The sequence below is a fragment of the Rhipicephalus sanguineus genome, chromosome 1 (assembly GCF_013339695.2).
Source record: "Rhipicephalus sanguineus isolate Rsan-2018 chromosome 1, BIME_Rsan_1.4, whole genome shotgun sequence".
Classification (NCBI taxonomy): Eukaryota; Metazoa; Arthropoda; class Arachnida; order Ixodida; family Ixodidae; genus Rhipicephalus; species Rhipicephalus sanguineus.
Genome location: NC_051176.1, coordinates 320882160 through 320906084, shown reverse-complemented (window position 1 = coordinate 320906084; position 23925 = coordinate 320882160). Strand labels below are relative to the sequence as shown.

The window sequence follows — 23925 nt, the reverse complement described above, 5'->3', positions numbered from 1 at the left end:
CTCCTGACCCGGCGTGCGGCCGCATTCGCGGGCGATGTGCCCCGGTGCGCCGCACCGGTAGCAAGGACCGCGGAAACCACGCCGGCCCGGGCGCTCGTCGCCACGATCCGGCACCTCGCTCCGCGTTGCGCCGCTTGTCTGGGCTCGTCTCGACCACGTGCTCCTGCCGCGGAACGTTCACGTGCAGGCGCAGCACGGGCCGTACGAAGCGCGTAAGCGTAGGGGTCCAAAGCGCGGTCTGACAGTTCCCAACCGCGCGGTACGTGCTCATCGGCGAACGATGCTGACGCGTTACCCCTAAACGCCACTGGACCGACCGCGCCACCGTTCCACGCGCAGCGAGGCTCGAGTGACTGCGCTGCGGGTGGAGGCGGGCGGTACGCTCGCGCCGCGAGGATGTCCCCTTGTATGCGCTTCGCTTCGGCGGCGAGCTCTTCTAGGTCTGCGAACTTGCATCCCGTGAAGTGAGCCGCAAAAGTCGGGTGCGCTTGCCGTGTAACGCGCTCGACTTTCTCCGCGTTGGTGGCGAGAGGGTTAGCGAGGCGATAAAGTTCGTCCATCGCCCGTACGTACTCCAGAAAGGATTGGTCCGGATGCTGGGTGCGTAGCTCCAACTCCCTCCTCAAACGCCACTCGTAATTCGCCGGAAGGAATTCGTCGCGGAAGCTCTCGCGGAACTCTTCTACCGTGCGGGCACGATGTCCGGTCAGTCGGAACCATCGGGCCGCTTGCTCTGTCAGCGACACCGCGACCACACGCGCGAGAAGTTCGGCGTCGGGAAGCCCCATTGCTTGCTGATAGTAGAGCAGTCGGTCGAGGTACTCATTCGCACTCCTGCAGTCGTGGTAGCCGCTGTAGGTAGGCATGTCTACCTTGACACGTGGTCCCGCACTTTGCGAAGGAGGCTGCGCTGTGTTTTCCAACGCGCTGGCTAAGCTCTGCATAACTGACAGCGCATTCTGCAAGAGTACCTCGCTCGAGGGCACACTATTGCCCGAAGACGCGACCACATCTGCGGCTTGTGCCGAAGCAACATGTGGTGGCATCTCGCTGTTCGCGTCGCAAGGTGACGGGGTGCCCGGCGTGGCGCTCTCCGTCGTAGGCCTAATCTCTCCTAACGCGGTCGCCGCAACACCTTGGTTGTCCCGCGTGAAACAACCAAAATTTACGCTGTCGGAAAGTCCAAACAATGCCCCCGCGTTAGCCATAGGATCGACATTCTGCGACGCGATATCAGACAACATGAACAAATCCTGGAATTCAGACATGCCCTTTGTCCTATGTTGACGGAGCGTCGGTAGTCGCTCGCGTCCACAAAACTAGCCGCGTTGCCAAATTCGTTAACGTTGGGCGCCAGATGAAGGGGGTCCGCTCTATGTACGGCTGGTGCAATAGCTCCGGTCCCAGCCGCAAATAGTCGTACCGTGTGAACGTCCCCTTCCCGTAGCGCGCGTCATCGCAGCTACGACGGGTTCGGGCGAATAAGGCAACAGGCTAGTACAACAAACAACACTTTATTGCTACGTTAGCAATAACGCGTAAATGTCGCATAGAGGGATAGTCCGCTCTCGTAGAAAACAAAGGGTAACGCTTACACCTTCGGTCGATGATCGGCTGGCGGGTCTCGGGGCGGTGAGGTGTTACTTCGCAGGTCAGCAGGGCACGAGAGCCCGTCTGCTCGTCTGCCCGGTTGTTTTATTCACCTCCCGTCTCCCTCCCCACCACGAGGGTTGTTTCCCTCGCAGGGCGAGTTCCCTTTCCCGGGAGCCGGGAAGCGAGGATTGGCGCGCGGAGTGACAGGGAAGAAGGGGTTGTCCGGCAGGAAAGGGCGACGGTGCTCCTCTCCTAGTGGTCCCTTGGCTACCACCGTCAGTTCGCGATCGCGCCAGCCTTAAGGAAAGGAAATGGGCGCGTGTGCTCTCCCACAGCGTGCATTAGCTTGAGGTGTTTTCTGCACTCATTCTTTGCCGGCGCATGATTTTTCATGGTTTGAACGTTCCAGGAACATGAACCATGCGTTGCTTGCGTGGTTTATCGCGCACCGGTACAGTGGCTAGAATGGGGAAGTGTGATGAGCGCGCCCACTCGGTCGTGCCGTTTTGCAGGGAACAAGGTAGATGGCGCTGCGGCCCGTATTCACGTCGCGCGCTTGAAGCAGAAGCGTTGCCAAGGTCGTGTATCGCCGCGTTTTGTTATTCCACTTAGCGTTCTTTTTTTTTCTCGCTAGTGTGGCTACACACTTAGCATGTTGTAGCTCATTGATATGTAATGCTACGATGACGTGAACAGATGGCTGAAGCTTGCACGGATGCGGAATGCCCTCAGCTAAACGCGATCAACAGGATGTTGGATTCTTGTGATTGCAATAGTTTAGTTCGCCCTTAGATTTATTAAACAACTCTTAATGAAAAGAAGAGTGTGGACACTTTATTGTATTATTGTTTATTGTAATACACTTTATTGTTACTTGTCCAAACACAACAGAAAAACACACAGATGCAGTCGCACAGGTTAGAAAGCAGTCATGTGGCCTGAATGTTTATGTCAGACGGCTAAACTTCAGATGTTTTGTTTTTTTTCTCTCGCGGGTAGATGCACGTTCCTTGTTCAGCGACTTCGTGTAAAAGTGGAGGCGCGTTATGAAAAAAATCTTTATCATCTGCTTGGTTAGGCTCTTGCATAACCAACCAGATGATAAAGCAGCTGACGGCTCTTCATTCGCATGATCATGCATTCAACTAACCGATCTGGGTTGTACTTCATTCCCTTTGCCGACTTACGTCGTGCACCCTGAAAACACTGAATGATGACAAGCTTGGGTGTGAGATCTCTTAGTCGGCTTTCAAGGACGTTTCCTTCGAGCTCCTCATTTTGCTGTTTCAGTTTCTGCATAGTGTTTTCATACCGCGAAAGCTTGGCCCTTAATCTTTCAATAGCTTGTGTTTACGCCCTCCTCTTTAATGATATACGAACAGCTCGAGTCAGGCTGCGTTGTTTCCGCGCAGATCTTTCATTAATGAGGCCTTTCCTGAGATGCTTGCACGAAACGCATTGTTTTTCTCTTGCGTAGTTCTCTGCCATTTTGACCTCCATATTACGGTACCAGTGACCACGTATGTAGCTCTCCTTGCCGACGGCAAACGGAAATTCTTCAAGAGTTCCAGCCCCTGGGTACACACTTAGCGTCTACCTGCCCTAACAGTGAGGCAGGGTTGTCGCGCCCATCGTGCAGTATCTGCACTCCTTCCACAAACACTTCTAGCTTCGCCCCGTTTTCTTCTTGTGTGAAAACAACCAACTTTCTGGCGAACAAGATGCTTTTGTCTTTTCTGGGTTCACACACATAGTAACCAACAGTCAGAGGAGATGCACCGAAAAAGGGCCTTGCCAGATATTTTTTCGGGGGGGGGGGGGTTCAACCATACATTATGTATGTTCGTGCGTGCATCTGTATGTGTGCGTGTGTGCTACCCAAGCAAAATTGGAAAATTTCAGGGGGGGGGGGGTTCAACCCCCCAACCCCCCCTTGGGTACGCCCCTGCACTGAACGTGTGTTTTCCCCACGAGGGCGACGGTAAGGCGAGATTGTCAAACGGCATGCACGAATCGCTGTCCATGTCAACACTGTCGATCGCGTTCTCAGCACTTAGTGATGAGGCAGTTTCTTGAGCACGTTTCTTCCTCGGTAGGGCATACTGTTCAGTCCTTGTAGAGCGCTTTCTCCTCGGAAGCAGCACAGGCCTGGTTCTGTCAATGCGGACGAGCTCATAGTATCTAGAAATGAACCTGTCGTGGAAGTGGAGTCCGCACACTGCACAATTTTCTTCCAGTTCTTGTCGGCGCGAGGAATAGCGCGCTGCCACTGTGCGAGCAAGGCTGGGTCCTTCGGTACACCAAACAAGGACAGTTTAGTCTTATTAGACTTAAAGCCTGGCGTACACCCAGGCACAAAACAGTGACTCTGCCTCCGCGGCATGGCTACAAAGGACGGGGGGCGAACATTGCGCGAAGATTCGTAAAATTAACCGCACGCACATGTCACTCAACAAAGAGAAACAGCAGGCTTTTCGGCGCGGCAGAGCTTCAGCGACGTGAATGCGGGAGCGAGCGCCCCCACGCGGTTCCTTCTCCTCAGTCTTCAGCGCCTCCCATAGGAACCGCTCGCCGGTCGTCACACTTCCCCATTCCAGCCACTGTAGCACCGGCAACATGTTGAGACGATGTCACTGCGGCGGCACACTACAGCTGAACGATGAGTACAGAGTATTAAACCCTCAACAAAAATACATTCCACACAAAGCTGAATTCTTTAAATATTACACTGTGCATTAAACGATTGCACAAAAAACGTTGAAAGCACTTTTAACACGTCTTATATTTCAAGTAGCCACAGCCAAGACTGGCCACTGCGTAGGAGCCAGCATATGCTCGAAAACGCCACACTCTGGTTGCTCTAAGCTCGTACAGTACTCTCAATTCTGTGTTGTGAGACATTTGTAACACCAATGGCCAGTGCAACATGTTTCTTCAGTTATTCAACGCATCAGATTCCACATCACCGAACACGATACTATCGCTAGGGTGGCTAGAATGGGGAGGTGTGATGACCGCGGTACTGCCATCATTGCCTAGAGAGGACCAGCTGCGCCGTGTTCTTGCCACTGGGGAGAAATTCGGTGCATCAGTCGGGGGCACTGTGGTTATTTACCCTCCATGAGCAAGTGTTGTGCATGTCTCGTAGGTCACAGAGCACCACAAATTAGCTCTCGTGGTCAGTGCAGCACAGCCTGCTTTTTTTGCGTTTCCTGATTCTTTAAAGCAGTTGGTGTGAGCAGATGTCATCGCTCCTGAGACGCTTTGAAGAATGCCATCAAGGGAAAAAAAAATGTACAGGTGGTGCTTTGTGCCACCTAGGTTGCGACAGCGGCTACAAATACTGCAGAGAAGTTTTAGTGTGTCGATCTTTCGTGCAGCTGCCGGCAAAGATGAATTTGAAATGTGGGCACGTGCCATCCTGAAGGCCGAGATGCAACAAGACAATTTCGTGGTTTGCGAAAGGGTACGAATGCATACACTTTGCAAGGTAGTATGTACGTTCGTACATGTATGAGCATATATAAAAGATGAGGTTTGGACGAATCTTTGAGAAGCTTTTACAGCTTGGCAAAGAGCCCCATAGGAGATGTCTCCCCTGGGCTTTTGGAGGCCCTGCTTTTCCGAGGACCATCCGCCCCCTGAAAACAATGAAGCACCTTTGGACGACACTACCTGCCGAAGCAGCAGAGGTTGATGATATCTGATGTTTATTGGCGCAAGGACCATTTGGTGGCCAAAGAGCGCCAGGACATGATAGCGAATGTGAACAACGGTTCTCGCTCCTGACCATGTGGACTATGTAGAGCAACAAAGTGATGCCCGCCTGGTTTACAACTTTAATATAATAATAATATCTGGGGTTTAACCTCCTCCCAAAACCACGATATGATTATGAGAGACGCCGTAGTGGAGGGCTTTGGAAATTTCGACCCCCTGGGGTTCTTTAACGTGCACGTAAATCTAAGTACACGGGCCTCAAACATTTCCGCCTCCATCGAAAATACAGCCGCACGGCCGGGATTCGATCCAGCGACCTTCGGGTCAACAGTCGAGCACCATAACTAGACCACCGTGGCAGGGCTGGTTTACTACTTTACGTAACATGCAGCCAAGACGTGCATCTTTTTAACTCATTGCGACACTTGCAAGAATTTCTGCCTGGTGACACAAGAAAGTGTATCGCACCAATTGCCAGCAGAAGCTTGTAAACAGAGGTACATGTGGGGCTTCTTTAATGCTCAGTCCATCTATATAGCTAATTCAAATCCTTGAGGACAGGCTAACAAGTGTGTTTACACTACATGCCTGCGCACAAACATAGTAAAGGATTTTTTTTTTTTTGCGTCTATCAGCCAATGTGTCATGAATTGGCTGCAGGGAGCATTAAGCTGCTCTAAAATCGCCTGCCAGGTTTTACTGCATTACACATGTTCATTTTCTGCTCAAAGGGCGGAACCAGCATGCCACTGAAAACAAAGTCAAGAGGTTTAAGCCCTATGTTATGTAATATTTTTAATGTTCTGCACTGAATGTACTGTTTTGAATAAACTCGTATCAAGGAACCAGTCTTGTAGTTTATAGCAGAAAATGCAGAAAATGCGTTGACTTCCCATCTTTAAAGTACTATTACAGTCGCAAATATTTCACTGCTCTGCGAGTGACACATGGAGAGGGTTCTTTCAACCTGCTGGCCTTCTGTGGCGATTCCTGTAAACTATACACCTTTCGCAAGACACACGCGCGCCAACTTTGCAAGAGGTGGCTCTTGCGAGGTTGGCGCACCCAATCAAGGGTGAGACGGCTGAAACTGAATTTGGAGCACTTTCTGGAGTAGCAAAATTTCGATTTTGGAGCAGAAGAACCTTAATTTGGAGAAGTTAGCGGCATTTATTATGTCGTCTTAATCATGAAAAAACAAGTTTTTTCTAGCAACTTGGGGGGACAAGTACACATTTTAATTGGTTTAGAATACACATAACCCTGAAACAGCCTTTCGAGAAACTTTTTCCACAGATTATCGCCAAGTATGATTATCACCTTATTACATACCACATGACCTATCTAGCCTGTGTAACAAACATATGAAAGAAATAACAAAAAAGCATCTTACGTATCAAAAATTTTAAAAATTGTGATTGCACAATAACTTTAGTTACATAGCAGTAGGCGTTTGCGTAAGGTCAGTGATACGATTTATCATGTTACTGCTTTGGCTTTTTGTACATCTGCTTCGACTGCTTATTTAGCTTTTCAAGCTTCCTAAGAGCTTCCTGTAGGTCAGTGTTACTCTTTGTCAGGAGAACATCACAATAAGCGCCTTCAGCTGTCTGCTCGGCTGCATGGTTGGCATAGCGTCAAATGAACTACGCGCTTTTAACAGATGAAAAGACAAGCACGCTGCATGTACCGCTGTTCACCGCCAGTTCGCGCGGAACCACCTTCAAGAGTGCGGCATGGGTGCCAAGAAACCTCGCTGCACTATCTCATCAAACGCATGCGTATCATTGTACGGTACTGCAAGAGTAGCGCCATTGTAAGCGTACTATATGCTTTTATAGGGGGACGACAGAAACGCGCTTTGCATCAGACCGCTGCCGCCTTCTCGTGCAAAATCACTAGAGCAGGGGTTCTCAAATGTTCTGGACTAGGGGAATCCCCTTTTTCTTGAGCATGAAGACAATCGCAAGGAGGGGAGGGTGTGATAACAATTCTTGACACGCGCGCAACCACAGTATTAACAATGCCTGCATTGGCCTGTTCTCTTTTCTTTAATATCGAAGGCCATCGCCGTTGATGTAAAACTCCCAATAATGCATAGAATTGCAATTCTGCCCTGCGCCGCTCCACGACTTGCGTAAAGTGCCCGCCAACCATACACTGCATGCTTCAGGCACCGTGCAGTCTAAGCAATGTGTTCACGCAAACGAAGCCCCGGACGTACAGAGGCCTGTTTTATTTTTTGCAAAAAAACGAAACAGGGAGGCACGCGAGTCGCGCTGCCAAACGGCCGTCGATCGATACAGCGGTCATGAAGCTAAGCCTAAATGCTCGTGTTGCCCACAGCCGGAATGAAGCGATGCCTCTTACGCGTATCAAAGCGCTCGTTGCGTGTTTTGTTTACAAAACCGAGCAGTGGCAAATGACAGTGTATGAAAACTGCGCCACGTGATCGCCGACACGCCATGCGGACCTCAAACAGGCCTCTTGCCTTACACTCTGGCCAACAACATTACTCGCCACCTCCCCTCCGCGCCATGGACACTCTCCTGCGTGAGCATCACGAACACTCGCATTAATTTCTTTTACCCTCTTTCCGTAGCACCATTTTATAGAATAATGTATTTCAAGTGTATTGTTTTTTTTAATCGTTTTCTCAGTGCCTTGTATTTTGGGGTTTGTAAGCAGCAGGGCGGGCTGAGGTTAGCTGTTGCTCATTGCATGACGTCTTTGCATGCATGGGTGACGACCGGCTGCCTTTGCAGACAGGTATAGGGTAAATTAACAAGAGGAGAATGTGGGGATCCGAGGCGCGCCCGAAGCCTCTGCGCAGGCATCTCGCCGTTCTGCTAATCCCTTTCCTCCCCCGTTCTCCCGCAACGGCAAGTGGAGCCATCTTGCACTACGCGCCGGCTCTTGTGGTGGCGCTGCGTGCGGTCTCAGAGCCACGAGATTCGGCGTGACTGAGGCACGTGCGCACAGGGACGAACTCTCTCTCTCCTCAGACGCCACTGGGTAAGCACGTGTTCCCTTCTGGTCCGACATCCCCTTTGGGAAACGCCAGACTGTAGCCTGCCTGGGTGCCTCGGCATCCTCGGTGGGCATGTTTACCTCAGTGTTAGCTCCTGTTTCGTACGTTAAGCCAAAGAGCGGTGCGTAGTGCTCGTGCGTGGTCGTACCATGCCGAGCTGCACTTGCCGGAGGCCCACGCGTACAGAGATTTGCCATAGCTCTCGCGACCAGGCCCAGTGGCCATTGCAAGAATGCGCAGCATAGCCGCGAGGGACCTTTTCCCGAGCGGTGTGTCAAAGCTCGCCGTTGCCAGCTGCAACGTGCTCGCGGTTCCCCTTGGTGTACCATCCACGCGGGAAGCCCGTTGCTTCCCCGTGTCCCGGGAACGGACGTTGTGCTGTGTGTTGGGGTGCCGCCAAAGGCAAATAAAGTGTTTGTGTTGTTATATCAAACACTGTGTCTTTTGCTGTGCGGCGCTCAACACCTTTGCTAGCTGAGCGTGAGCGGAGCGGTGCGTTACACGTGAGCAGGCAACGGTGGACGCGGCCCTGTGGCTTGCTAAGCCTGAACCCGCGGTGGTCTTTGACTCCGGTATCGAGACTACCACACAGTGTAGAGGAGATTATGGCTGTGCATAGATGGTGCATAGACGAAATACGCCTTCCGAAATACATTCGGTGTTTTAGCGTGTTTAGCGATATCGCAAGGCCTTGTGAGGATTGTGTGCCATTGTAATATTATACACATAAGTGAAAAATAAAGACTTAGTAGCGTTTTATGCATGACGATTCGGTATGCGACGTGAAGCGCATAAACACCACCTTCGGCCTCGGCAACACCATGGCCTAGTCGATCGTGCCCGCATTTTGTCTACAAAAGTAAATCTGCAGTTGCGTGACGCGAATTCACCCTTCATTTGCCCTCGAAAGATTAATTAATGTATTTGCGGTCAGGATCATATAAAGAGCAGGTATCATGCCTATGGGGCATTTCGCATATGAGATCAAGTGACCCTAGAGAATCTTTTACTACAAACCGCTTATTTGCAAATTCCATAAACCTTTGCGAGAAGACGAATGCTTTAATGTAATGGAATAAAATAATTCTATTTAGGTCTTCCTGGGCGTGCACTAGCATGTGACGCGCCGCTCCCATGTCGGAAAATACAGGATTGAAAGAGAATGCAATAAAGTGGGCAACAGCTTCCGACCGATGGCTACGAAGCCGCTCTTTGATATATTCAAAATAAATAGACTGCAAGATATATATGTTCTGGTGCGCCAAGAATTTTATCGCAATATTGCACGATCTACGACGTTTACATATTTTTGCCCGGAAAAGCTGCTTTAGCTCGAGTATTGTATGGTGCGGCCAAATGATACGAAAGAATGTAGATTGGCACTAAAGAGAAAACACTATCCTTCGGAGTAGCGAAAAGGGAAACTTGCTCCGTGCACGATTTGTAGCTCGAATTGCATCGCGGCACAACACTATGAACAAGGATAAGCTATTTCAAATAGGCTACGATTTGGGTTGCAGGCGTTTTGACTGGCGAACGTATGTGCATGAATGGCGCCTCGTCTGCTTTGGCGTGTTAGTTTTAGCGAGCCAGACAGTAACGTCACGGAATACGGTGTCACTCACAATTCCTATCATTCCCGAAAGAAAAAAAAAGGAAAGCAAAATGGTTAGGGCGTGGAAAGGGAACGAGCGCGACTATTTCACGTTTGTGCACCCAGAGCAGGGCACAAAGTTCTACTTCTGCTACTGCAACAAACAGCATTTCTGTGACGAAAAACGAGAGGCACAATCGGAATGGCACGTGGTGAGTTATGACGGACTCGTCGTTAAACGGACGTTAACCTTCATTACCACGCGAAAGCCAGCGCGTGTAAACGTTGCAAAGGCGGCTGTTTGAATCCATCCATAATGGTGCATGCACAACGACAACCCGTACGAGAGGAACTTCTAGCCTACCATTGTCAAATGTGTTGCTTTCTTCCGACAACCATCATTTAGTGAAACGTCAACCCCCCCCCTCCTTCGCCCTCGCTTTCTTTTTCGGGGAATAGCTTTTTCTTTTTGACTAACCCAGTTTGGGTCCGCCACGGTGGATGATGTGGCTAAGGTGCTCGGCTGCTGACCCGAAGGTCGCGGGTTCGATCCCGGCCGCGGCGGTCACATTTCAGTGGAGGCAAAATGGTAGAGGCCTGTGTACTGTGTGATGTCAGTGCACTTTAAAAACAACACCTCCAAGACAGCAAGAACCCAGGTGGTCGAAATTTCCGGAGCCCTCCACTACGGCGTGTCTCATAATCATATCGTTGTTTTGGGACGTAAAACACCTGATATTATTATTAACCCAGTTCGTCACGGCGGCCTCACCCAATTTGCCACGTGGCCTTATTTGTGCACGAGTTAAAGTATTTTTGAAATTCGTGTTCACCTGTAAACTCGTTATCGCTGCTCGCAGAAGCTATATTTCCTATGTATTTCCATCTGTTGGCGACTGCCACTGAATTTTCTTGATGTTGTGCATTTACTTTCAAATCAGAGTGATATGTGCGGTTAACCTGATAAAAAACGAACGGCCAGCAGTTGAAGAGTTGTCGCAAATGCAGCTTTGTAAGCGACGTGGCCCCCGTTGATGTGGCTGACCTGAAGCCTTGATACACCCAGCGCAGCCTGTCGGAAAAAATGCAAAGCGCATCTCCGTGTTCGGCGAGGAGGCTGCGCGGCGGAGGCGGCGCGTCGGTACACATAACCTATTCTAACACCGTGGTCCACGTCGCCTGCATCCGCTTTGTCGCAAAACGAAGTTCAGCAAAAGTCAGCAGTTCCACTTCACCACTTCAACTTTTTTAGGCTCACCAATTAAAATCTGCTCACGAAGTTCACAACGATCCATTCTTTTATCCGAAAGGAACGCCAGAACACAGCAATAAACAAAGCCACAATGCGTTTGTAACCGTAAGCACGAAGATTAGGCAAATCCGTGTGCTACCCATCATTCCCATGGTGGCTGAACGATCGCAGCGCCAGAGCCTTTAATTAATTTTAGGAAACTCTATGGTCGGCACTATCAGCACCTTTGTCCGTGGTGATCAGTTTGTTTCGCATAGGACCTGTGCGCGTTGTATCTATTCCCAGTGAAGTGCAAATTGTGATAAGCCATTTTCATTATGGAAGTGCACGACAAAGGAAGGCTATTTTGTACACTGAATATAGCTGCATCGTGTCTATTTCGTGTGTGCGAGGCTTGTGACTGTGAGTAGCACGATGGGATATCTTCAGCTGCACGTCGATCAGGAAAAGTTACTACGGGCCGAAAACGGGAAAATATCCAGACCTCGAAGAAAACCTTGCAGGTTTTCTTAAGCAACTCAGCGTATCATGACTTTGTCAAGGCAACAGCACGCCACCGAGGCGTGCTGTTGCCTTGACAGCCAGCAAAAGAGCCAGCAAAACAGGCTCACAGAAGAAAAGGAACTGCCGGGAGAATAAATTTTACATTCTTTGAAGGAAACTTGTGCTTGTCTCTCTATTTTTTTTTTTGGCTAATCGTCAACATAGGAGTGTGCTACAGTACAGTTTTACCATTAAAATGTGGTAGCAATATCTTCATGAGCATATTCATTTTTAAACCCGTGAAATCGGGTGCTCGTAAGATTCGTGTAAACACGTTAGATGAAAGCATAGCTTTTTTATCAAGCTGAGCCAAATAAATGATTTTTCTTGTCATTTTGCCCCCACTGTAGGTCTACACCATTCAGCATTTTCAAGTAACGTATTTGGATGCACTTTGCATGTCAGCATGTTTCCTTTTGGGGGCACTTCTGATAAGCCGAACTCCTGATAAGACGGGCAGATGACCGCTGTCCCTTCGAGTTCGTCTTAACGGGAGTCTACTGTACGTGCACCTTTCGTGATTTCTAAAACATGGGAATGGCATAAATTGTCATCCATTACAACATTCTAATAATAATTGTTGGTGTTTTAAGTCCCAAAACCACGATATGATTATGAGGGACACTGTAGTGGAGGGCTTTGGGAATTTTGACCATCTGGTGTTTAACATGTACAGCTCAGACCACTTATAACGTAACCGCTTACAGTGCAGTACCGGCTATAATGCAGTTTTTTCTGACTCCCGCTTGCCCTCCCATAGAACTCCATGTATACGCATACCGCTTATTGTGCAGTCCCCCAAGATGAAAGACCGGTTATAATGCGGCTGCCGGAACGTTCTCAGAGATGCGAGGGAGCGAGCGTGCTTCTCAGCGGAGATGCGCCGGCGGGGGAGAGAGCGGCGACGGCGTTATGGAGGAGGAGCGGACGCGGAACGAACGAACAAGGAGCGGGAGGAGAAAAAAAAGGGGATGGCGGTGGGGGACAGCAGCCCGGCGCGGGTGCGTGGTGTGAGGAGGGGGAGCGGTTGCGTGGCCGACGGAGAAGCCTTTGTCCCCTTGACATGCACGCTTTGCCCCGGCCCCGGCCGCATGACATGCGCGCTCCGCTACGTACGCGCGCCCGCTTCCGCATCAAGAGCGCGTTACCGCTATTTGTCTCCGTCGGGAAAATAGTTGCTTCGTCGTAGAGCGCAGATATCGCGCGTGCAACCTCGATTCCCTCGCAAGTAACAATGCTTTGAGACGCGATTGAGCTTTCGCCTTTGCCACCAACAGGCAGACTTGCAAACTTGAGAGACTTTTTCAGGATAGTTGCCGCGACTGTTCTCCCGACCATGAACCGAAACTGCATTTCACGCGTGATGCCCTCGGTTTAGCTCGCAAGTGCGATCTCTTCTACGCCCGATCTCCGTGTTGCCTAGGGCAAGCTTCTCGCGGCGGCATGCCAAGTTGCAACGCGCACGCTAGGCCTAACGAGCGCTAGCTGCCATGTCGGCGGCCGCGGACTACAGAAGTTGTGGTTTGGTGCCGAGTCAATGAAACATTTTGCAGTTGTTGCATTTAGAAGGGGTGAATTACACCTTTAACGAAAACGCAGGCGTGCGTGTGAAACACTCGAGTGGTGGTTTCCGGTCGCCACCGTTTTCGACATCGCGCACGCGCAGTGTGTTACTGCGGCCACTTCCCGTGACGCCGCATTTTTTCCGCGTTCGTTATGTCGGCACCGCAGGTCCGCGGACGCTAACCGTTCAACATTTCCAAATGTAAGCAGACGCAAACTTACGTCCCAGTCGCATGCCTCGATAGTCGGAATCGAGCGCCCACCCGTTGGTCATGTTTTGCACACGTGCAATCTTTCAAAAATGTTGTTTTGGTTATAGTGCGGTACCGCTTATAGTGCGGATACTCGCGACTCCGGCGACTTACGTTACAAGCGGTCTATGCTGTACCTAAATCTAAGTACACGAGCCTCTAGCACTTGGCCTCCATTGAAATTCTGCCACTGTGGCCGGGATTCGATTCCACGACTTTCAGGTCAGCAGTCGAGCACCATAACCAATAGACCCCCGTGGCGTGTCCACTACAACTTTCTAATAATAAACAACTTCCCTCAAGGGAATAATTAAAAAGTGAAGGAATTTTGTTAACCCTTTCAGGGTCAAATTTTTTCGCCAAATGCGACCCACCAGAGTAAATTTTTTTATTGCAGATTTAAATTCCTTGGACGAATCTATCTTGAAAAAAAAATTGAAATTTTTTAAGGTGACAATAACGTTACCAAAAATCATTATGTTGTTACATACACGTGGTTTATTCAGGAGCAACAAGAGAAATTCTGAAAAGAAGCTTATACGACTTTAAAAAAAATGAGTTGTAACAAACATAATTCACAGACGTACAAAAATAAGCGCACCAGAGTACGCCGCTTTACTCACTTGCGGCAGAGCAACCGGCGCGTACATCCATAGTGTAAGCGAACTACACGAGTGAGTGCACTGAAGAAAAAATTTTATGGTAGTGCACGTCAGGACAACAGAACAAGCAAAAAATCTATAATAATCCTCCCTCTTATCGCCAACGAGACGGAATTGGTTTTGGTGAGTCCTCAAAGCAGGAAATGCAACCACGATGGCATCATTTGTGTAAGTCAGCGCCTGCGCAAAAACAGGTGTAATCGCACCCCAGTGAGCAATAAAAGAGAGAGTAATGAAGCGGTCACCCTTTGAGAAATTCAAAACCAGACAGCCATCAGTATAGCGGGCGCGAGAAGCGGGGACCACTTGAAGGACGAAACCGACACTAGCCACCGCTTGCCCGCGCGCAACCAGATGCGCAAGCGTTAGCCGGCGCACCGCTGTAGAAAGCACAAAAAAAAAAAAAAAAGAGGAGAGAGACATCGGCCCAAGAAAAAAATTCCACGTATTCCCAGACTATGGCAGCACATGCTAAGCAAAAGAAATGACCAAAAAAGGCGCGCTTTTAAGCATACAAGCCATCATGTACATGTACGTCATTGACTATATTGAAGGTGTTCGTGAGGCACGTATGATGTCGCCCACTCTTAGGGTGAACACGGCACAGCGAGGCGACGCATCCGACTCGAAGCAGCACACACGAGCGTGCCGCTTTTCCTCTACTACAGCCGAGCAAGAGCAGTGCCATGGTGGCTACTACGAAGTGACGCAATACAGCGCTGTAGCAGATGATGCGAAGTACGTATCTCCCGTGGGTCCCTGTGCGCATGCGCCGTTACGCTTCGATGCACGGCTGCGCAGGATGCACTGGCACTCCGCGGAGCGCAGCAATGCTGAGCCGTGTTGACCCTAAGAGTGGACGGCACTGTACATGTACGTCATTCACCCTGAAAGGGTTAATTAGTAGTGTCAATGTCAGTTTAGCTGCCGCAATGTATTTCTGCCTCGACAAGAGTTCGTGTGCGAAAACAACAGGAGACTGACTGTCATAGAATTTTCATAAATCATCTGTATTGTTTAAATGAAACACCCCATATAGTGCACGCTGCAATATCTCCTTATTTATCATTCTTGCACACAGTTTGTGTTGAAATGAGGCATACATGTTTTACTGAATAAACACGGTAAATAAACAACACTTTAAAAAGAACTACAAAATAACCATGGCTACTTACATCTATCGTGAAACCTCGTTAATTCAAAGGCACATAATTCGAACCATTGAATAACTGAGCTGGCCCATCAGCCCTTCTAAAATGACACGTATTTGAATGGAAAAAGAAAATTCTCTTTATTCTAACCTTAAATGCACCGCGATTCATTTGACTACTTTTCATGCAATCCCAAGCCAAATGCCAAAGTTCGATGCGTAACTAGCCGCCGCAGAATTGCAAATCCATAACCATGTCTTCACTCCCCGTACCCTGGAAGCATGCCCATAGCCAGGGGGCCACCAGCAAATACAGATCAGAGCCACCAAGCAAATAGAGACCTTGGGGTCTATACTTTTGCTGGTATGAATTGAAAGCACATCATGGCTGACGTCTACACCACAGTGTGTGGCTAATTTCATAGTCAAGCCAGGCCAAGCTGTGTGAGAAGTTATCATGGCCGCTCTCCATGGCCACTTGGGCCAGCTTAGAGTGTCAGTTCGCTACATATCATACAGGAACGGTCCTAACATTGTTACGTAATAGCGGGGTTCCCAATGCATTGGATCCTATGGTAGCTATGCAGGGACACGCCGAAAATCATACATATTATAGGAATCATACAGGACATGGGTTAGCGGCCAGGAAAGCAGAGCACCCAGGAATGTAACGGAAGCTACGTAGTGGGGTTCCATTGTATTGTGCGCTGTACTGCTAATCAAAGGTACCCCTGCTAGTTCGAACTCTGGTTAATCGAACAGATTTTCCATCCCCTCGGAGTTTGAATTAACGAGGTTGGACGATATTTTTAAATTACCTGTACAGTATGAAAAAGAGAAACAGACATGCACCTTCACAATGTCCAGGTCTCCTGCTTTTGCTGCTTCAAGCAGCTGGAACTCTGCATCTCCACTGCTGTGCTGAGGCTCTGCAGAGAGTCACAAAACATTGTGCCATCAGGCCAGCAGGTTTACTGCATAAAGGTCACATCACATGTGCAGTTAGGGCAGACAGAACACTAAATGGGGCCAGCAACATATATGAATACACGGGTAAATAAAGTTGTGTAGTGGCTCGACAATACTGTTATGAATATCTATTACTCTATTTATCGTCGGGAGACGTACTCAGTGACCAAAGTCCTTACAGGGTAGAGCCGAGCAGCAAGAGGTTACAGAGCAGAAACAATGCAAGGACAAGATGTTATTACTAAACCATCATTGTCCTCTAGTTTCACGCCATATACCTACTGCTCCTTTATTTCCAGTACAGTTACCTCCCCTGCGCCAAAGAAGCCATTTCGGCAACCTATGGGTAGGATAGCACAGGCGGGTCATAGTAGGGTTTAGATGCTCGACATGCACAATTTCATGTCCTAAAAGTGCTTATGACTTAAGAGGCACCACAACATAGTTCAGAGGATGTTTGGTTGAGCAGACAGTGAGGCACTTGCAAACTAGTTTGCGCGACAATCCCGTCTCGCCGCAGGTACCTTAAGTCACACTAGCGAGCCATGAGCACAGGATACAGGAGCAGTGGAAATATCTCAATGGTGCTCATGGTCTGTCAACAAATGTAAGAGCTTCCAATGCTCTTTGGAACGTGCAGCAGTTTCAAACAGGGTGGGGTGGGGAGGTTCAGTGGTGTCAGGGCTGTTAGGTAGGGTAGTACAGCATAGACCGCTTATAACGTAAGTCGCCGGAGTCGTGAATATCTGCACTATAAGCGGTACCGCACTATAACCAAAGCAAATTGTTTGAAAGGTTGCACGTGTGCAAAACATGACCAACAGACAGGCGCGCGATTCCGACTATCGAGGCATGCGACTGGGACGTAAGTTTGCATCGGCTTACATTTGAAAATGTTGAACGGTTAGCGCCCGTGGACCTGCGGTGCCGACATAACGAACACGGCAAAAATGCGCCGTCACGGGAAGTCGCCGCGGTATCGCACTGCGCGTGCGCGATGTCGAAAACGGTGGCGACCACAAACCACCACTAGAGTGTTTCACACGCACGCCCGCGTTTTCGTTAAGGGTGTAAGTCACCCCTTCTAAATGCAACAACTGCAAAATGTTTCATTCACTCGGCAGCAAACCGCAACTTCTGTGGTCCGCGGCCGCCGACATGGCAGCTAGCGCTTGTTAGGCCTAGCGCGCGCGTTGCAACTTGGCATGCCGTCGCGAGAAGCTTGCCCTAGACAACACGGAGATCGGGAGTAGAATAGATCACACTCGCGAGCTAAACCGAGGGCATCGCGCGAGAAACGAAGTTTCGGTTCGCTGGCGGGAGAACAGCCGCGGCAACTTTCCTGAAAAAGTATTTCAAGCTTGTAAGTCCGCCTGTTGGTGGCAAAGGCGAAAGCGCAATCGCGTCTCAAAACATTGTTACTTGCGGGGGAATCGAGGTTGCACGCGCGATATCTGCGTTCTACGACGAAGCAACTATTTTGCCGACGGAGTCAAACAGCGGTAACGCGATCTTGATGCGGACGCGGGCGCCCGTACGTAACGGAGAGCGCATGTCAAGCGGCCGAAGTAAAGGGGGCAAAGGCTTCTCCATCGGCCGCGCGACTGCTCCCCCTCCTCAAACCACGCACCTGCGCCGGGCTGCTGCCCCCCACCGCCGTCCCATTTTTCTTTTTTTTTCTCCTCCCCCCCCTCTGCTCCTTGTTCGTTCGTTCCGCGCCCCCTCCTCCTTTGTAACGCCGTCGCCGCTCTCTGCCCCGCCGGCGCATCTCCGCTGAGAAGCACGTTCGCTCCCTCGCATCTCTGAGAACGTTCCGGCAGCTGCATTATAACCGGTCTTTCATCTGGGGGGACTGCACAATAAGCGGTATGCGTATACATGGAACTCTATGGGAGGGTAAACGGGAGTCAGAAAAAACCGCATTATAGCCGGTACTGCACTGTAAGCGGTTACGTCATAAGTGGTCTGAGCTGCATCCATTGTGCAGAAAGGCTTGCACTCATAGAGAAGAAGCAAGGAGGAAAATCCCATGGTGGTCAGTGTGGCGATATTATATGGATACGTCACAAATGGTAGAACATGGTCCCTACTGCTTTGGTAAGATGTGGCATGCATGGGCAATATGTCACCAAGAGTGTGACTGAAGTGCTCAGTCACCCCATTAGTCTGCGGATGACACGCAGTCGTAGTATGGTGAAGTATGTGACCTTCCTTGAGGACAATTTTTATGATGCCGGAAAAAATTACACTGCCTTTGTCACTTAGTAATGCTTTAGGGGCTCCATGACAAAGTATGATGTGGTGCAGGAGAAATCAGGCAACATCAGGTGCAGAGGCACTGAGCAAAAGTGAAGTTTCCGCATAGCGTGTAAGATTGTTGATGGCCATGATCACCCAGCAGTTGCAGTTTGAAGTGGTTGGACATTGTGGGGTCTGATGGTCGCCGCACTCATCGAACACATGGACACAGTAGACGCCATCGGGCAAACAAACACGTCTACATTTATTCAACTGCTTTTACAATGGTGAGCTCGCCAGCCGAATCTAATACACAACTAGTAACACGCTAAATAACCAGATACACAATGCCAATGAAAACATAACGCACACAGTTAGTTCTAATTAATGTTGTGTCTAGCAAAGAAAAACAAGCCCTTGAAATTCCCCTTATTTCATCAACAGAACAACATAACACATACAATGTACCGTGTGGGAGGGCACGCGCGCCCATTTCCTTTCCTTAAGGCAGGCGCGATCGGGAACTGACAGCGGGAGCGAAGGAACCACTAGGAGAGGAGCACAGTCGCCTTGTCCGGACAACCCCTTCTTTCCCGCTACTCCTTGCGCTAATCCTCGCATCCCGGCTCGCGGGAAAGGGAACTCGCTCTGCGAGGGAATCAACCCTCGCGGTGGGGAGGGACACGGGAGGTGAACAAAACTGCCGACCAGGCAGGGAGACGGTCTCTCGTGCCCTGCTGACCTACGAAGGAACATCTCACCGCCCCGAGACCCGCGAGCCGATCATCAACCGAAGGTGTAAGCCATACCCTTTGTTTTTCTACGAGAGCGGACTATCCCTCTACGCGACATTTACGCGTTATTGCTAACGTAGCAATAAAGTGTTGTTTGTTGTGCTAGCCTGTTGCCTTATTCGCCCGAACCCGTCGTAGCTGCGATGACGCGCGCTACGGGAAGGGGACGTTGACACGGTACGACTATTTGCGGCTGGGACCGGAGCTAGGCTTCTGCACCAGCCGTACATAGAGCGGACCCCCTCATCTGGCGCCCAACGTTAACGAATTTGGCAACGCGGCTAGTTTTGTGGACGCGAGCGACTACCGACGCTCCGTCAACGTAGGACAACGGGCATGTCTGAATTCCAGGATTTGTTCATGTTGTCTGATGTCGCGTCGCAGAATGTCGATCCTATGGCTAACGCGGGGCATTGTTTGGACTTTCCGACAGCGTAAATTTTGGTTGTTTCACGCGGGACAACCAAGGTGTTGCAGCGACCGCGTTAGGAGAGATTAGGCCTACGACGGAGAGCGCCACGCCGGGCACCCCGTCACCTCGCGACGCGAACAGCGAGATGCCACCACATGTTGCTTCGGCACAAGCCGCAGATGTGGTCGCGTCTTCGGGCAATAGTGTGCCCTCGAGCGAGGTACTCTTGCAGAATGCGTTGTCAGTTATGCAGAGCTTATCCAGCGCATTGCAAAACACAGCGCAGCCTCCTTCGCAAAGTGCGGGACCACGTGTCAAGGTAGACATGCCTACCTACAGTGGCTACCACGACTGCAGGAGCGCGAATGAGTATCTCGACCGACTGCTCTACTATCAGCAAGCAATGGGGCTTCCCGACGCCGAACTTCTCGCGCGTGTGGTCCCGGTGTCGCTGACAGAGCAAGCGGCCCGATGGTTCCGACTGACCGGACATCGTGCCCGCACGGTAGAAGAGTTCCGCGAGAGCTTCCGCGACGAATTCCTTCCGGCGAATTACGAGTGGCGTCTGAGGAGGGAGTTGGAGCTACGCAGCCAACATCCGGACGAATCCTTGCTGGAGTACGTACGGGCGATGGACGAACTGTATCGCCTCGCTAACCCTCTCGCCACCAACGCGAAGAAAGTCGAGCACGTTACACGGCAAGCGCACCCGACTTTTGCGGCTCACTTCAGGGGATGCAATTTCGCAGACCTAGAAGAGCTCGCCGCCGAAGCGAAGCGCATACAAGGGGACATCCTCGCGGCGCGAGCGTACCACCCGCCTCCACCCGCAGCGCAGTCACTCGAGCCTCGCTGCGCGTGGAACGGTGGCGCGGTCAGTTCAGAGGCGTTTAGGGGTAACGCGTCAGCATCGTTCGCTGATGAGCACGTACCGCGCGGTTGGGAACTGTCAGACCGCGCTTTGGACCCCTACGCTTATGCGCTTCGTACGGCCCGTGCTGTGCCTGCACGTGACGTTCCGCAGCAGGAGCACGTGGTCGAGACGAGCCCAGACGAGCGGCGCAACGCGGAGCGAGGCCCGCCGGATCGTGGCGACGAGCGCCCGGGCCGGCGTGGTTTCCGCGGTCCTTGCTACCAGTGCGGCGCACCGGGGCACATCGCCCGCGAATGCGGCCGCACGCCGGTTCAAGAGCGAACGCGCGGTTCGGGAAACGGACGACGCCGCCGGTGAACCACGTCGGGCACCGCGCGGCGATCAGTAGTCCTACCGATGCGCTCGGATCACTAGCACCTACAGTCTGTCGCGCAGGTAATGCTGTAGACTCGCCCGCACCGTTAATCGAGTTAACGATAGCTCGAAAGAAGTTTGTAGCACTGTTAGATACTGGGGCAAGCGCTTCATTATTTGGGGACGAGGTGTTGCACCATCTCTGCGAGAACAATATCCGCTTGAGACAAAGCAACACCACCTTCCGCCTTGCTTCGGGCACAGCGCAATCGAGCGGTGCGGCTAGACTTGTGATCCGCTGGGAAAGACGCGTGAGGCGACAACGCTTTGTCCATCTTCCCGGGTTGTCAATGCCTCTAATCCTGGGCCGAGACTTTCTCGCCAAGTCAGGTATTGTCATTGACATTGCAAGAGGGGGTTACCGAGAGCGCGACGGCGACGCGCTAAAGCTTTTCTCGAAAGCACCCGCATTGACAACGGCATGCCAATCGCAGGGAGCAGCGCGAGTGAGAGAGGAGGAAAGCGCGCGGAGTAAGCTAGTAACCCCGCCAGAGCAATGTGCCGCAGTACAGGGAAGGTCAGTGCACCCGCTTTGGCAGAAGCACACAGCATGCCAGAAAGGGAAAAGGTGCAGCTGTCGTCGCTGTTGTACGAGTACGACGCGATTTTCACTGACCGCCCGGGCCGCACTACGCTGGTCAAGCACACAATCGACACGGGTGACGCACGACCTTGGAAATGCAATCCCCGACCGATTAGCTTGGCTAAGCGGAAAGCACTTGACGCCGCCTTGGACGAACTCATCGACACAGGCGTGGTCGAAAGGTCAAACAGCCCATGGGGTTTCCCGGTGGTTCTAGTTCCAAAGAAGGATGATACATATCGCCTTTGTGTAGACTACCGCAGGCTGAATGAGGTTACGAAGAAGGACGCATACCCTCTTCCATCCATTTCATCGTTAGTATCCAACCTAGGCGGGGCGAAGTACTTTACGACGCTCGATGCTGGTCGCGGATATTTTCAGGTCGAAATGGACGAGCGGGACAGAGAGAAGTCAGCTTTCACATGCCACAGGGGACTTTTTCAATTCAGGAGAATGTCTTTTGGCTTGGTGGGGGCTCCCGCTACTTATCAGAGGCTAATGGACCAAGTTCTGGGAGATGCAAAGTGGCAGCACGCCCTCGGATATCTAGACGACATAGTGGTTTACTCGAAAACGTTCGATGAGCACTTGCGCCACTTAAGAGACGTTTTAGAAAGGCTGAGGTCTGCGGGCATCACTCTGAACCCGAACAAAGCCCAGATAGCGGCGACCCGAATAACATTGTTGGGATTCACGCTTGACGAGGGTCGCATTTTGCCGAATAAGGGTAAGCTTGAAGCGATAGTCAGCTATCCGTCGCCGAAAGACATCGGCGAGCTGAGGCGCTTTCTGGGGATGGCGAACTTCTATCGCCAATTCATTCCAGACTGCACGACAGTGCAGGCGCCTTTGACAAAGCTCTTGAGGAAAGGCGAGCGTTGGGCTTGGGGTCAAGAGCAGGAGGCCGCACTGCGTCGCCTCACTAAGTTGCTGGCTAACACGGCTGAACTGCAGCTACCCGATTTGAACAGGGAGTTTGTGATTCAAACAGACGCAAGCGACCTGGGCTTAGGAGCAATTTTGCTTCAGGAGCACGGAGGTGCCCTCCGACCGATTGCGTTCGCGAGCCGTTCGTTAACGCCGGCGGAGAGGAACTACTCGGTAACAGAGAAAGAGTGTCTCGCGATAGTTTTCGCTCTCCGTAAGTTTGACTATTACATCGACGGAGTGGCGTTTGTTATTGAGACGGACCACATGGCGCTCACGTGGTTGAGGCGCTTGAACGAACCAAGCGGCCGCCTGGCTCGTTGGGCATTGCTTCTGCAGCGTTACGACTTCACCGTACGCTACCGCAAGGGCAAGAACAATGCCGCGGCCGACGCACTATCGCGTGCTCCAATCCGTCACGAGACTGACCCGGAACGGACTGTGAGCGAGACACTCGAAGTAGCGCTAACGGAAACAGTAGAACAAATGTCAGTTCAAGGCACGAGCGTGAACCACGTAGAGGCTGTTGTTAGCGCGGGGATTGTTTTCAGCAGAAGGGAGCTGTTAGAAGCTCAGCAGAAAGATCCGTTTTGTCGAAAGGTGTTCGACGGGCTCCGGGAGCCGGGTGGCGAGGCCACCGCGCACACGGGGGCAGCTGGTATTGCTGTCGGTGCGGAGCGCTCGGCAACAGCTGGTAATGCTGTGAGCGCGCTGGATTCTTATCTGCTGGATTCTGATGGCGTCCTGCTGAGGTACATCCCATCCGACGATGACACAAGTGAGTCATTCAAGGTCGTTATACTGCGCAAGTTGAGAGGAGCACTGCTTCGCTACTTTCATGACTCGTGCATTGCTGGGCATGCGAGCGGCCCTAAGACTTATGCTAAGTTGTGTCGCCTCGCTACCTGACCAGGCATGAAGCGGGATGTGATTCGTTACGCCCGTTCATGCCACGTGTGCCAAAGCGTCAAGCCCCGAGGCGGACGACCGCCCGGCCTCATGCAGCCGATCAACAGCCAGACTCCCTGGCAAATCGCGGCATGTGACGTAATGGGACCGTACCCCACAACTCCTAGCAGAAACAAATTCTTGCTGGTGGTCACGGATCACTTCCACTAAGTGGGTAGAACTTTTCCCCCTTAGAAAGCTGACGGCTCGTGTGATCTTGGATAGGCTGATGGAGGTTTTCACCAGGTTTGGTTTCCCTGAGCAGTTGATAACAGACAACGCGTCTTATTTTACTGCGAAGGTGTTTGTTGACACGTGCGCCGCGCTTGGCATTAAGCACAAGAAAACAACCACCTACCATGCTCAGTCGAACCCCACGGAACGAGTCAATCGCAACATCAAGCACA

At 51.1% G+C, this 23925-nt stretch overlaps 1 protein-coding gene across 1 annotated transcript in view; it reads right to left on the bottom strand.

The window, feature by feature from the left end:
* LOC119379489 (poly [ADP-ribose] polymerase tankyrase-2) overlaps positions 1-23925 on the bottom strand; it is a 536202-nt gene that overhangs the window by 287411 nt on the left and 224866 nt on the right. The window contains exon 11 of the mRNA XM_037648790.2: positions 16212-16288. Within this exon, the coding sequence (XP_037504718.1) occupies positions 16212-16288 (77 nt within the window). The remainder of the gene's footprint in view (positions 1-16211; positions 16289-23925) is intronic.